The 13,659-nt window shown below is 46.2% G+C and overlaps 1 protein-coding gene across 1 annotated transcript in view; it reads left to right on the plus strand.

Moving 5' to 3' along the window:
* The window catches only part of pkhd1l1.1 (PKHD1 like 1, tandem duplicate 1), a 61,689-nt gene that overhangs the window by 6,092 nt on the left and 41,938 nt on the right, over positions 1–13,659 (plus strand). The window contains exons 12-31 of the mRNA XM_079749525.1: positions 10–120; positions 911–1,006; positions 1,738–2,003; positions 2,613–2,704; positions 3,013–3,172; positions 3,561–3,696; positions 4,175–4,318; positions 4,884–5,038; positions 5,500–5,610; positions 5,844–5,996; positions 6,657–6,781; positions 7,232–7,395; positions 7,996–8,162; positions 8,446–8,581; positions 11,014–11,168; positions 11,650–11,772; positions 11,876–11,981; positions 12,079–12,183; positions 12,600–12,752; positions 13,220–13,341. Coding sequence (XP_079605651.1) covers positions 10–120; positions 911–1,006; positions 1,738–2,003; positions 2,613–2,704; positions 3,013–3,172; positions 3,561–3,696; positions 4,175–4,318; positions 4,884–5,038; positions 5,500–5,610; positions 5,844–5,996; positions 6,657–6,781; positions 7,232–7,395; positions 7,996–8,162; positions 8,446–8,581; positions 11,014–11,168; positions 11,650–11,772; positions 11,876–11,981; positions 12,079–12,183; positions 12,600–12,752; positions 13,220–13,341 — 2,780 coding nt within the window. The remainder of the gene's footprint in view (positions 1–9; positions 121–910; positions 1,007–1,737; positions 2,004–2,612; positions 2,705–3,012; positions 3,173–3,560; positions 3,697–4,174; positions 4,319–4,883; positions 5,039–5,499; positions 5,611–5,843; positions 5,997–6,656; positions 6,782–7,231; positions 7,396–7,995; positions 8,163–8,445; positions 8,582–11,013; positions 11,169–11,649; positions 11,773–11,875; positions 11,982–12,078; positions 12,184–12,599; positions 12,753–13,219; positions 13,342–13,659) is intronic.

Genomic DNA, 13,659 nt, shown 5'->3' on the forward strand with positions numbered 1-13,659 from the left:
GCCCTGCAGAGGTCACAGGGATCTCCCCGTCTGAAGGCAGTGTAATGGGGGGCACCCTGGTCACCATCCACGGCCGCTTCTTCGACGAGACCGACCACCCGGCCGTGGTGCTGGTGGGAGGTAACTGGCCCAGCTGGGAGCCTGGGCCCCACGGGGGCAGCTAACCGTCCGCTGATGAAGCATAATCCATGATCCACGTATCTATTTATAGATTCATCCATGTATTTATTGTGATATGTCCTTGACACGTGAGAGATAAGGTTTCATCGCGTGATGATATTTTGACGGACGCTTTTGTGCGCTGTGGTCGGAATGCCACCTGCGGACGGTTAGCACAGACCGTTCTCACTGTTACACAAAAAGATTACATCTTCAAAGGACAAATAAGTGTCACACGTCAAGTCAACAAGGCGCCTAGCGTGAGTTACGAAAGTCTTGCACTAGTGGCGATATTCTTTTGTTTGGTCTGAATACAAAGTGTAAAAAGTTTAACCGGAAAGACGAGAGAGAGAGAGAGATATCTGTCGAGAGTGAGAGAGAGAGAGAGAGAGAGAGAGAGAGAGAGAGAGAGAGAGAGTTTAATTACAAAACGTATCTGTCGTTCTGCCAAGAATGGATCTTGGCAGAAAGACGATGCGACATGAGGCTCTTTTTTTGGAAATGTGTCGTTTAAATAAGAGATTGTTCAGAGTATATTGATGCATTTATTGTGCAGGATTTATTTGATAACCATTAGTTAATAAAGAAAAATAATGATGCTCATAATAATAAGGGATGTTATACAAATATTACCATTATTATGATTTGTATCACAAGCAATAGCCAATAATACAAAATAATAATAATAATAATAATAATAATAATAATAATAATAATAATCATAATAAAAATGATCACACCTGTCTCCTAGGCAAGCCCTGCAGGGTGCAAAGCCTGTCTGACGACATCATCACCTGCATCACCCCCAAGCAGCCGATGGAGACGGGCAATGTGACGGCCTACCCAGGTAAGACCCCGCGCCCCTGATGTGACCGTGGGATGTGCTGCGTGGTTGTGTGTCTCACCGCACCCTTAACCCGGTGCATGGTGTCTTTGTTCCAGCCTGTCCAGTTACCTGAAAGAGCACGCCTGTATCAGTGATTAAGGCGCGATTGTCTGAGTGTCAAACAGAGCTGTGTGTTGTTTTCGCTTCATCAGATTGCTGTGGTTGTTTTACGGGCGTCACGCTATCGCAGGATTGTAGTGTTCTCGACCCATCTGGGTTGGGTTCTTCTGTTCTTTCGGTTCTTTCCCAGCAGAATGGGAAAGAACCGAAACTGTGATGAGTGGTGAGTGTTACGGTAAATATTAGTGTAGCGTTTGTGTTTCAAAGAGAAAAATAAAGTGTGTGTTTTTGGTTAAGAGCTCAAAGCGCCTGAAAGAGATGGATTGTATTGTTGACGGGGTCAAAAGACTGAATGCACTATTGCGCTGGGACGTCCTGAACACACACACACACAAACTCATTCACTCACTCACTCACGCATTGACATGCACACGCACACGCACACGCACGCACACACACACACACACACACACACACACACACACACACACACACACACACACACACACGGACACACACACATACATTCACTCGGTCGCTCAATCTCACACACATACACACACACACACACACACACACACACACACACAAACACACACTAACACACACACTAACGCCTCCTCTGCTCTAAGGGGGCCGCGGTTGGGTGAGGCAGGTGTGGAACGCCACCAGGCCCCGGTACTTGTCCGACATTCTGGCATACAACACGAGCAAGGACGGCTACTGGTCGGAGTGGAGGGACTCCCTGCCCTATTCCTCGGGCGTGGAGGACCAGACCTACAGCAGCCGGCTGCGGGGTTTCTTCGTGGCGCCCACCAGCGGCGACTACACCCTGTACCTGCAGTGTGACGACCGCTGCAACCTCTACTTCAGCAACTCCACCCAGCCAGAGGATAAGGTCTGCTGCTGGGCTGGTTCAAGAGCGTCAGCCTCCTAGCGTCATTGCCTAAGTCATGTTTGAGGGTTGTTCTTGTATACGGTTTAAAAAATTCCTAAAAGAGAGGACTTTGGCAGACGGTGATTTCGGAATGTTAAAAGCACCCTCATTGGCTTAGGATATAGCCAATGAGGCACAGTTAATCAACAGCGGTATGAGAATAGAGTTAGGTTAGATTTGGCCTAAATATGACTTAAGCAATTATGATAAGTTTAGAACATACACATTTTCAGTCTTCTTTTTCTTTGCTTGTTGATATTGATGCATATTTTCTTATTCACTGGTTCCCTGTAACGCTTTTTAATTTACGTGTGCAGTCATAACTCGTGACCCATGACCCTAAGAACAATATCCTGTCCCTGGGAACCTTAGAACAAGTATTGTGTTAAAATATTATTTATATTTACAAGGGGATTTACAGAGGCTTCGTATGAAAAATATTTATGGATGAAAACAACAACTAAAGCATATTCAATGGTTGATATGCTTCTATTTTGGTGCATGTTTCCATAGTCGATAGTCTGTCACAATGTATACATCTAGGTTTGATTTATTTTGTTGTGTTTTCAGGTGAAAATCGCGTTTCAGACACGCTATAGGAGCACTTTCTTCCAAGAAGCATCCCAGAAGTCTGAAGTAATGGCCCTGGAGAAAGGAAAAGCGTGAGTGCAGACAAAACATAAGCTTACTCACGGCAAATACTTTACATTCATCCCTTTTACATTTTCTAATTGTTTATGTCACTTTCAGAAGTTACATTTTTAAAATGTACGTTTATAATTATCTTTATATATATACTTTTTTGAATGTTGTGATGTTAGTTATGTTTTAAATTTGTTGTAAATGTGTTACATTTTTTAATTAGTTGTCAAAATGTTAATGTTTAGTATTTTGCATTTCTTCGTTCATTTATCTGTTCTAACGAGGGCCTCACTAAGATGCTTAACGTGGGTCTTTGTGGTCCCACCAGCTACTACATGGAGGTGCTCCACCAGGACTATGGCGGTCTCGGGGGTCTGAGACTGGGCCTGTTCACCGGCCAGAGTGCCTTCACCGCGGACCAATCAGACGATGCCGTCAACGAGGTCCAGCAAATCGTGGCGGACTATGACGTTGAAGATGAGGAGCAGGTAAGTCATGAGGATGATGATGATCTTATCGCAAGGAATCCCTTCCTCGATGCAAATGTTTCTATTCAAATTTGAATATATAAATATTTGCCTGTATGTATGTTTTTCTATTTTGACAATGTTTGTCCCTTTGAGACTACCTGTGATTAAGGGCTATACAATTAAAATTGAATTGGCTCTGAAATGCATCTCTCTCTCTCTCTCTCTCTCTCTCTCTCTCTCTCTCTCTCTCTCTCTCTCTCTCTCTCTCTCTCTCTCTCTCTCTCTCTCTCTCTCTCTCTCTCTCTCTCTCTCTCTCTCTCTCTCTCTCTCTCTCTCTCTCTCTCTCTCTCTCTCTCTCTCTCTCTCTCTCTCTCTCTCTCTCTCTCTCCCTCCCCGCCCCTCCCAGGCAATAAGGTTCGACTCCTGGCCCAGCATCGATGCTGTGGTGCAGGAGGTCCAGAAGGTGAACGTGTCCAGCGGCTGTGTGGGTCAGCCCTGTGACAGCACCTTCTTCCGCCTGGCCTACGGAGGCGCAGAGACAGGTAGAGAGGACCCTGGGACCGCCCCCTACCACATCCACCTTTCATCCTCTCTTGATTTCCAAATGTTTAACCGTAAAAAGTGTTACATTTATTTTTATTAAAAAACGTATATTTAGCCTCATTGCATAATTGCCTGAGTCATATTTTGGCCAAATTGTGATATCTAACCTAACTCTATTCTCCTAACCCTGCTGATTCACTGTACCTCATTGGCTATATCCTAAGCCAATCAGAGTGCCTTTTACATTCCATAATCACTATCTGCCTAAGTCATCTATTCAGCATTTTTGACGCTAAATACAAGATAAACCATAAAATATGACTTAGGCAATAATGCTATGAGGCTAACGATATCCTTGATCTTGTAACTGGCTCCTTCATTCATGTGTTTTCCTCACATGTTTGCTGATTCCTTCAACATGTTTGTGGAGATATCTCCAACCTAGCTCCGGATCACATGTCCTTTCTCCGGTTGCAGGTCCGATCGCGGTCAGCGCCTCGGCCGAGGAGATGGGGGACGCCCTGAACGAGCTGTGGTCCCTGAAACCGGAACGGGTTCAGGTCTCCAAAGAGGTCCACGGCCTGGGAGCCTTCTTCACAGTCACCTTCGTCTCAGAGCGAGGTGAGAGGAGAGACACAACAATACCAAGGATCTTGAAAGCCGTTCTTTGTCGTACTGCTTTGGCAGATCCTAACTGACGGTCCTAACCGACAAAGTAAAACATGAGCTCCGACCTCGTAAAAAAAATAGATAACAAGAAAGATAAGGAGAAAGATAAGGGAGATTTAATGTGTAAAATGAATGCTTACAGCATCATGGGTTAAGAATGCTGAGATGTACACACCGGTAGAACAAGAATGTACACAACGGCAAAACAGCCAGGGGTGGGGCTTTGGTTCTCACTGCCCCTGGGATATTAACTCGGCCAGGGGTCTGGGTTTGATTCCCAGTATCCCCCTGGCATTAACCTTGCCAGCGTTAGGAGTTAAATTCCTAACTCCTCAGTGGCAATAACACTGCCAGGGTGAATGGTTCAATTCCCTCAGTGAAATCCAACCAACCGGCAGTGTTATTGCCCTGGCCTGCCACGTTTCCCCTGTCCTTAACCTCATCATTGGACTACTGGAAGTCCTTTGCAGGCTTCAAGCGATGAATTGGCCTGAACTGCAGCTTGTGTCCAACGCAGGGGACTTTGAGGACCTGGTGGCCACGAGTCTGAGCGAGGACACGAGCGTGAGCGTGGCGGAGGTAACTAAAGGCCAGGGCAGCTGGGAGAGCTTCACCCTGTCATGGGGAGGAATCCCCTCACAGTCCATCCGCTTCAACGCCACCGGGGAAGAGGTGAGTCAACGCAGTGAACACCTCCTGTGAACTGGCTCCTCAGTGGCTCTCAGCCCACAGAGCCGATGTTGGGTCGTTTAGCTTTGACCTCGAAGAACGATTCTTGAATGATTCTGAAATGAACGATTCATATCACTACTAAATGTCATAGAGGCTGTACTCTCTCTCGGACACGTACATCAACATAAACTACTGCAAAATATATAAATAAAATGGTTTTGGGTTCCCTCCCCCTTGATGTATTTAGTGTAATTATTGTATGGGATCTATTTCATCAACATTTTTACCATTTCATCAAAATATCTGGATTTGTCTGTTAACCAATATCTCAAGAACGATCATGTGTTTTGTTTTTGGGAAGTTTAATAATGTGGCAGTTGAATAAAATAAATAAATAAACTCCTAGTCACTTTCTCAGCACTAACAAGCTCCCTACGGTAACTGTTTGTTCTGAAAAACAGTTGAAAACAGCGATGGAACAGATGCTCATGGCAGTGTGTCCCAGCGAGGTCCAAGCCATGGAGGGTTCAAACGTCATCTTCTACAGAGATTTTGAACCAGGCCAGGACCAGGTTGGTTTTACTTTGGTTTATCCTCCTTAATGGGTTAGAAAGCACTAGAAGAAATCTCTGTCATGTTATGCTTTCTTTAAGCCTAAATGTGATGCAGAATCAGTGAAATTGAACTCCCTTTAATTATTTAATTATTATCTACCAATGATTATTGGAGTGCATAAATATATCTGGAACAATATTTTCTGTAATTCATTAAATACTTTAGGTTCATGTGTGTCTCTGTCCCCCAGTCCAACGATGTCGCTGAGGGAGTGCTTGTGTCCGATGAGGAGGCCTTCTGCGGAGCGTGGTCCATGAAGAACCAGATAATCCTGTTCACTGAAAGCTATCGCAAGGAATCGGGTCGCCCCTACGGCCAGATCCCACTGCAGCTGTACTCCAGGGTAAGACTCCCATTCCTCCACCACTGCAGCTGTACCCCAGGGTAAAGGCTTAGTTATGGTTCCACGTTGACACAACGCAAGGGGGTTTACGGACTCAATACTTCCTTGCGGACCCTACTTGCGTCCACCGCAAGGGCCTGACATGCGCCTCCCAAAAAGTGTTCCCTTGCGTCGAGGCAGCAAGGGCTGTGATTGGTCCGCTCACTAAAACCCGACGTAAACCCGACGCAGAACCAAAACTGGTTCACGTCTGCGTCGAAGCGACTGCGTGGTGATTGCGTTGCGTCAACGTGGAACCATAACGTAGCATTAGGACTCACGGTTCTCAACCACTGCAGCTGAACCCCAGGGTAAGACTCCCGTTCCTCAAAAAGGATCTGTATTGGGTTTTAGTAGAACCCTTTATTTAAGTGGGTTAACTGGCCGGTGAACTGGATTCTTAGTGTAAGAAACCCGCTATATAAATGCAAAGAATCGGTTGTCAGAAACAATGCACAGTAGATGGTGAATATCGTACATATCGTTTGATAAGAGCTTTGAGAACTTCAATCCAACTTTTTATGAACCATCTTCTCCTGGGGCTCTTTTACATCTTATGTTAATAAAAACAACTCAAAGAAAAACTCAGAGTGAAATTGAAACCCATGTTTCTGGTCCCAGCTTTGCTTCGCGTACAGAGGCAGGCTGAAGAACGAGATCGGAGTGATGCTCAACTACCGTATGGCGAACGGTAAAACCAATACGACCACAATCCAGATCCCCTTCACCTTCTCCCAGAGCGACACGTAAGATCAACCCTTCAACAGGATTAAAATGATGAAGACCAAGAAGTATTAGAGGAAACACTTGAATCCTAATTTTTTTATGAAAGTGCTGTACGAATTATATTGCAAAGTAGATTAGATGCTACACAATGCTAGGTATATCGCCTTTATGCAAATGCAAAGTATATCGCCTTTAATCATTTTTTTTATCGCCTTGAAAGCTGCGATCTGCGCTGTTGTTCTATTTTGTGTCAAAAGATGATTTCTTCTAGTAAGTAGCCTTGTAATAAGCTGAATAACGCCTGTCCTTAGCGAAATGCTCTGCTTGTGTTGGGGTCCTTCATCAGGGTTTATAATGACCGGAACATATATAATTGATGTGGGTAGAAGAAGTGTATAGATATATGTGTATATATATATATGTATATATATATATATATATATATGTATGTGCCTGTGTCCCCCTTCCAGGTGGAGCTACACCTGCGTGGACCTGCTCAGCCCCTTGCAGAGGGAGGCGGTGGGCACCAGGTATCAGCTGCAGATGCTGCTCCTGTACAAGAACGAGGCTGGGGAGGACTTCTACGTGGACACCATTCACCTGGCCAAGGCCCCCACCACCAACAACATCCCGGGTACAGCAGCGCTTATGTCCTGTTATAGTTGGTTTAGAGACCCACCACCAACAACATCCCCGGTACAACTCATCTAATGTCCTGTTATAGTTGGTTTACTTCGGATAAGATATACAATCAAAATTGGGCTGTTAATAAATATGTGGATTAATATATATCTGTGCACAATATAAGTAGTAGAAAATGCAAAAGAGGAAACAGGATTGGAATACAAAGGACACCACATGATTCGACAGCACATGAACATGAAAGAACACGACGCACCTTAAAACGTGTTTCCCTGGCTGACCCTCCTCGTGACGTACCTTAAAACGTGTTTCCCTGTCTGACCCTCCTTGTGACGTACCTTAAAACGTGTTTCCCTGGGTGACCCTCCTCGTGACGTACCTTAAAACGTGTTTCCCTGGCTGACCCTCCTCGTGACGTACCTTAAAACGTGTTTCCCTGGCTGACCCTCCTCGTGACGTACCTTAAAACGTGTTTCCTTGGCTGACCCTCCTCGTGACGTACCTCAAAACGTGTTTCCCTGGCTGACCCTCCTCGTGACGTACCTTAAAACGTGTTTCCCTGGCTGACCCTCCTCGTGACGTCCCCGTTCAGCCCTGCTCCAGAGGAGGCGGCCCCCCGCGTTCGGTGCATCCCGCCGCTCCTTCGAGAGCCTCCGGGTCACCCGGGACCCCTGGAGCAGCACGCCGCACTACCAGGTCATCGGGCGGCCCCGCGACTGCGCCCACGACTTCCCCCTCCTGGAAGTCGGCTTCCTCCAGGTAACTGTCACTCTTCATCACGTCGACGCTCTCTGTCTTCATGAACGGACAAAGACGCCTCAAAGACACGTCAGGATCTGAATATGGATATGTAATTGTTTTGGCCTTGTGACACAATGACTTGCTCACGGAAGTTTTGTCATAACATATTATTTATGTTATTATTGTTTGTTGGTCCGGCGATAAGAAAGTAATTAGAATATGGTATCATCAAACACTGTTGTCAAATTCTCGATCTTTGACATAAACCCTGTTTATTCTCTCTCTCTCTCTCTCTCTCTAGAAGTCGTCCAACAGCACAGAGGACATGGCAGTGTATCGGGTGGGCGGGGCCAATGTGACCGTCTCCCGTAGCAACCGAGCGACCCCGCCCCTGAGAGGAACCTTCGATGTGGAGATCTACGGCGGACGCGCTGAAGGTAGATTAAAAGAAAAGGGCGGGGCTATTAACGGGACATGTTCATAGCCCGCTGTCTTTGTGGCTGGTGAACCGACCGCTAACATCCGATTGGATGGCGGCTTGACTCTGTAAACCAATATCACTACGGATGATAATTGTTAAAGGAGACATATTATGTTGTTTTCCCAACAAGTAAACATAGTATATGAGTTCCAGAAAACATGTTCTTGAAGCTGTTTGCTGGAAATAGCTTTTAGGAAAAAAAATCTTGCCTGCCTCTATTCCCCTCTGTTTCAGTCCATTCAGAATGCACTGTTTCTGTTGTCTGTAGCTTTAATGCAAATGAGCTGCTGCCCATTGACCAATGAGCTGTCAGAGTGAACCACAGCATGGAGGAGAAGTGATTGTTGCCGTTTGAGGACTCCTGGAGCTCTATATCTATATAATATAACATAATATAATAATAATAATATTATATAATATATAGGTATATATATAATATTATATCTAAATTCACGGCCAAAAGCTATGTGCGCCGGATGATATTATGAATCATAAAGACTGCGTCTGACGTCTCTGGTACTTCCACAACATGTAAAGACTCTAGTGGGGGATATCTCGGCCATGGTTGAGAAGAATTGGGTGACTCTCTGAAGTCCATATTGAACCATGACATGGAGGAGAAAGGGATTTTACTCCGGGAGCTGAGCTGCCGGACTGCCGCCGAGCTCCCCGCCAGGAGCTGCCGTACTGCAGCTGAAGCTTCAGCGGCAGTCGAAGCTGCGGAGATAGTTCAGCTCCCAGAGCACACCTGCTGTAGCTGCCGAAGCTTCGGCGGCAGTCTTGCGGGGGGAGCTCGGCGGCAGTCCAGCTGCTCAGCTCCGGGAGTACAATCCCTTTTTACTGCATGTCTCCTCCTCTGGACTGCCGCCGAAGCTTCGGCCGAAGCTTCGACTGCCGCCGGCGGCAGTCCGGCAGCTCCGGCAGGGGGAGATCGTGGCAGTCCGGCAGCTCCGGCGGAGAAAGGGATTATACTCTAGAGGTGGTTCGGTCGCGAACTGATTCGTTCGAACGAACGAAACATTAGAACGAACGATCCGAACTGGTTCTTCTCTCTCGTTCGCGTCGTTCGCGTCGGTCGTCTCGTTCGCGTCGTTCGTGACTCAGAATTGACTCCTCCCAGACCCACGACTCGCAGACAGTTCGTTCAGGAAGACGAGGGACCGAGGCGACTCACGGCACACACTGTTGCTTGCACTGCACCAGGAGCAGGTTATAGTTATAACTAGGCTTTACTTAGTTAGCTTCAACGATACATGAAGTAAACATACTTGGAACGTCCATGTAGGCCTACGCAGCAGCACTATGCGCAGGTGATGCCGCATGATATGCCGCAAGGCATATCATTATTAACTAACGCATTATCTCTGAGGTGAAGTAAAGCCTCAGGTGGTCCGTTACATTTTCTTGTCAAGTAGCCTGGTGTTTACATTTTAGGGTTAGGGTTTCACATTGTTCCTTTATCTCGGGTATTTTTTTAATATATAAAATTAACGATATTGACTCAACTTTCAGGATAAAGTGATTCGATTCGCCATTCGATTCACCGGAAACTCGACTGAACCAGTTCAGTCGAGTTTCCGGTAGCACTGAGTCTGACTGACTCAGCTGAGAACCATGCAATGGGTGCATTGCATGATGCGATTCACCGCTACCGGAAACGGAAACTGGACTGAACCGGAAACTGGGCTGAACGAACGAACGAACGATTCGCGAACGACTCATCTTGGCGAACTGACTGACGCGAACTGGTTCACGTAAACGAATCATTGAATCCACCTCTATTATACTCCCGGAGCTTAGCTGCCGGGCTGCCGCCGAGCTCCCCCCGCCAGAGCTGCTCGTCTGTTGGTCCACAAATCATAGCTATGCTCTGATTGGAGAGGGGGTGAGGAAGTGGGAGGTAATATTCAAATGGGCTAGGTAGGCGGGGTACTTTCAGAAATGCATATCTCACTCAAAAAATCATGTACAGACTTTTTTCAAAGTTTGTATGCGTGTTGGAGCACCAGAGCCCCAAAACAACACCCCGAATCCCAGGAAAAGTGTTGTTTTCATAATATGTCCCCTTTCATGTTCAATATCAAGCCCGCCCCTCTTTTAGTGAGGGTCAGTCCATCAAAAACAAATGATGGGAATATTACAATATTCCCATACAATATTCCCAGACTTTTGATAAATAAAAAAGATAAGTTATAAAACTATTAATAATTCTCAGATACGGCAACATCCGAACAAGGAAAAAAAGTACAGACCAATCAGTCATCGTTTCAGCCAAATGTCGTTCGTGTTCGGCCAATCACAGCGAGTTCACAGCAGAGGTTTGTAGTCAGTTATTCAGTTGGTGGTGAACTACAATTCAACATGGCCGCTCCCCACGCCCTGCTTCAGGTCTCTCGGTGGACATCGGCGAGGAGGACCTGAAGCACGCCCTGGAGGGCATCCCGGGGATGGGCCAGGTTCAGGTGAAGGCCGAGGCCAGCTGCCGAAGGCCTAAGTGGAAGGTCACCTGGATGACCGCGCCCGGAGACCAGCCGCTGATGAAGGTGCGGCGCCGGCGGCCATGTTGTTTGTTCTTGTTTGTTGGGTTTTGACGGGTGTCAACAGTAACAAGACCTTTCCCCCGCACGTTTGTGAATCTTTTTTTCTTCTTCTTCTTCTTCTTGGCACTTAATGTACACACTTATTGTATGTTGTACGTCCCTGTGTGTAAAAAAGTACTTAGCATTGTATAGCATCTTATCCTAGCTATCTTTGTTGTGTACGGGAAATGGGTTAACCTAACAATTGTTAGTGCTTGGCACTTAGTTCTATGAACATCTTTACTGTACCGACAGCGATATATTGTTTCTCTTCTGACAAATGTACGTATTGTAAGTCTCTTTGAAATAAAAGTGTCTGCTAAATTCTCTAAATGTATATATGACTGCAATAAAGTCGAATCCCATGAACTTCCCAGGACCATATAAGGACGCCTTTTCTTGAAGCTCTCTTCTAGTGTAACGTTTGCCTTCTCTCTCCTCACAGATCAATGGCTCGAATGTTATGGGCAACAATCCAGTGGTGGAGGCGAGGGAGAAGGTCAAGGGAGGGCAGTTCATGAGGAACATAGGAGGAGAGCTACTCCGCACGCTGGAGAGCACCCCGCAGGTACGAAACCGCGGCTACTGTGAGATCCGCACCGGGTTTGAACCCAGGGTACACTGCTGCAGGCTCAACAGGGGTTTGATCGCTGTTGTCGTGGTTACCGCAGGTGGAGGTGATCATCAACGGCATCTCGTCCAAGTGCTCCGGCGACTGTGGCTTCGAGTGGTCCGAGGACAGCACCCCCGTCGTCACGGGAATCTCCCCATCACAAGGTGCGGCTTTGGTCCCAAACCCGTCCTGCCTATTGCAACCCATGAGCAAATCAAAGCATGAGGAGGTGACAGCTTTTGGGGGATTGATTTGTTTCAGGTTCGGAAGGCCTGGAAACCCTGCTGACCGTCACTGGGACGGGATTCAGTGGGAACGCCTCAATCATGATCGGAGACGCCGAATGCGAAGTTCAAGAAGCCACGGGTAAGCAAGAGGTTTTTTTCCGCCGAAAAAACATTTCCTTAACATTTACTTAACGACGCACATATTGTATGTTGTATGTCCTTAAAGTTAAAAACAGTCTTTAGCATTGTGTAGCATCTTATCCTAGCTGTCGATGTTGTGTATGGGGAATGGGAGAACCTCACAATTGCTAGTGCTTGGCACTTGGTTCAATGAACATCCTTACTGTACCGACAGCGATGTATTGTGGTTTCTCTTTCTTCAGACAAATGTACTTATTGTAAGTCGCTTTGGATAAAAGCGTCTGCTCAATGCCCAAAATGTAAATGTGAAGGACTTTTCGTTTTAAGTACTAACCACTGAATAACCCCAGTCAGCTGCTCATAGCTCCTATGTATTTAGAGCACTTTATTAAAGTGCTGATTGAAATGTTCCAGCCACGACCCAGGTGTGCAGTGTGGGCCGCGCCCCAGCCGGCACCTACCCAGTGTGGATCACCTTCCCGTCCCTGGGCCGGGTCCGTTACCAAGGAAACTTCACCAACCTGCTCAACGTGACGTCCATCTCTCCGCTGTCTGGCAGCGTGGCAGGTACTGAACCTGATACACAGTCTCTAACATCATTCATGCTCCCACTGTTACTCCTGCTGCCACCACTAGTAGCAGTAGTAGTATCCTACACAACTAGTATCTATCACAGTTGATGATAGCATTAACAACTATGTAACTATGTTACTACTACCACCGCTATAATACTACTACTGTAATTCTAATAGTATATTATCAAAAGAGTCAGTAATCAGAATAACGACATTTGCCTGTATAGCAATGATGTAATCACATATTTAAAAATATTTAAAATATTTAAATAAAAAAGGTTTTGATCCTTTAAAGAGAAGTTTCTAACGCTTTAAACTTCTTTCAAACTTTTCTCTAGCGATTAAAAAATAATTATATTTAAAACTTTAAAACTTATTTAAAGAAAATTTTAAAACAATTTTAAACCATGACATGACGGATGTCTCGTGTGTGCATGTGTCTCGTCGTGTCTCTCCCAGGTGGAACGCTGCTGAGGGTCTCGGGCTTCGGTTTCGGCGAGGACACCATGGTGACGGTTGGCGGCGAGGAATGCAGCGTGGTGGACGTGCACTTCGACGAGCTCGCGTGCCGGACCCCCGCGGTGAGAGAGCGCTGCCCAGCGACGCCACAATAGGCAGACACAACAAGTGTGTGAATGCCGTTTGGTTGCATTGTTTCCCGTGTTGGGCAGGTTTGTTGTTGTTTTGGTGTCTGGGACCGGAGCCAGGCGTGCGCCAGGGCCAGATAACCGGAACACGGTGTCTGGCGTGTTCGGTCATTGTGTTTGAACTTCCTTGTTATGGTGCTTGAAAAATGCTTTGGCATGTTTGAATTCCAAAACATATAATTATGAGGACTTTGTTTTCATGCACCTGATTGATTAAACATTTGTGATTACTTTGATTGTTAATTGTAAAAG

The sequence above is a fragment of the Pollachius pollachius genome (genome assembly GCF_949987615.1).
Source record: "Pollachius pollachius genome assembly, chromosome: 13".
NCBI lineage: Eukaryota > Metazoa > Chordata > Actinopteri > Gadiformes > Gadidae > Pollachius > Pollachius pollachius.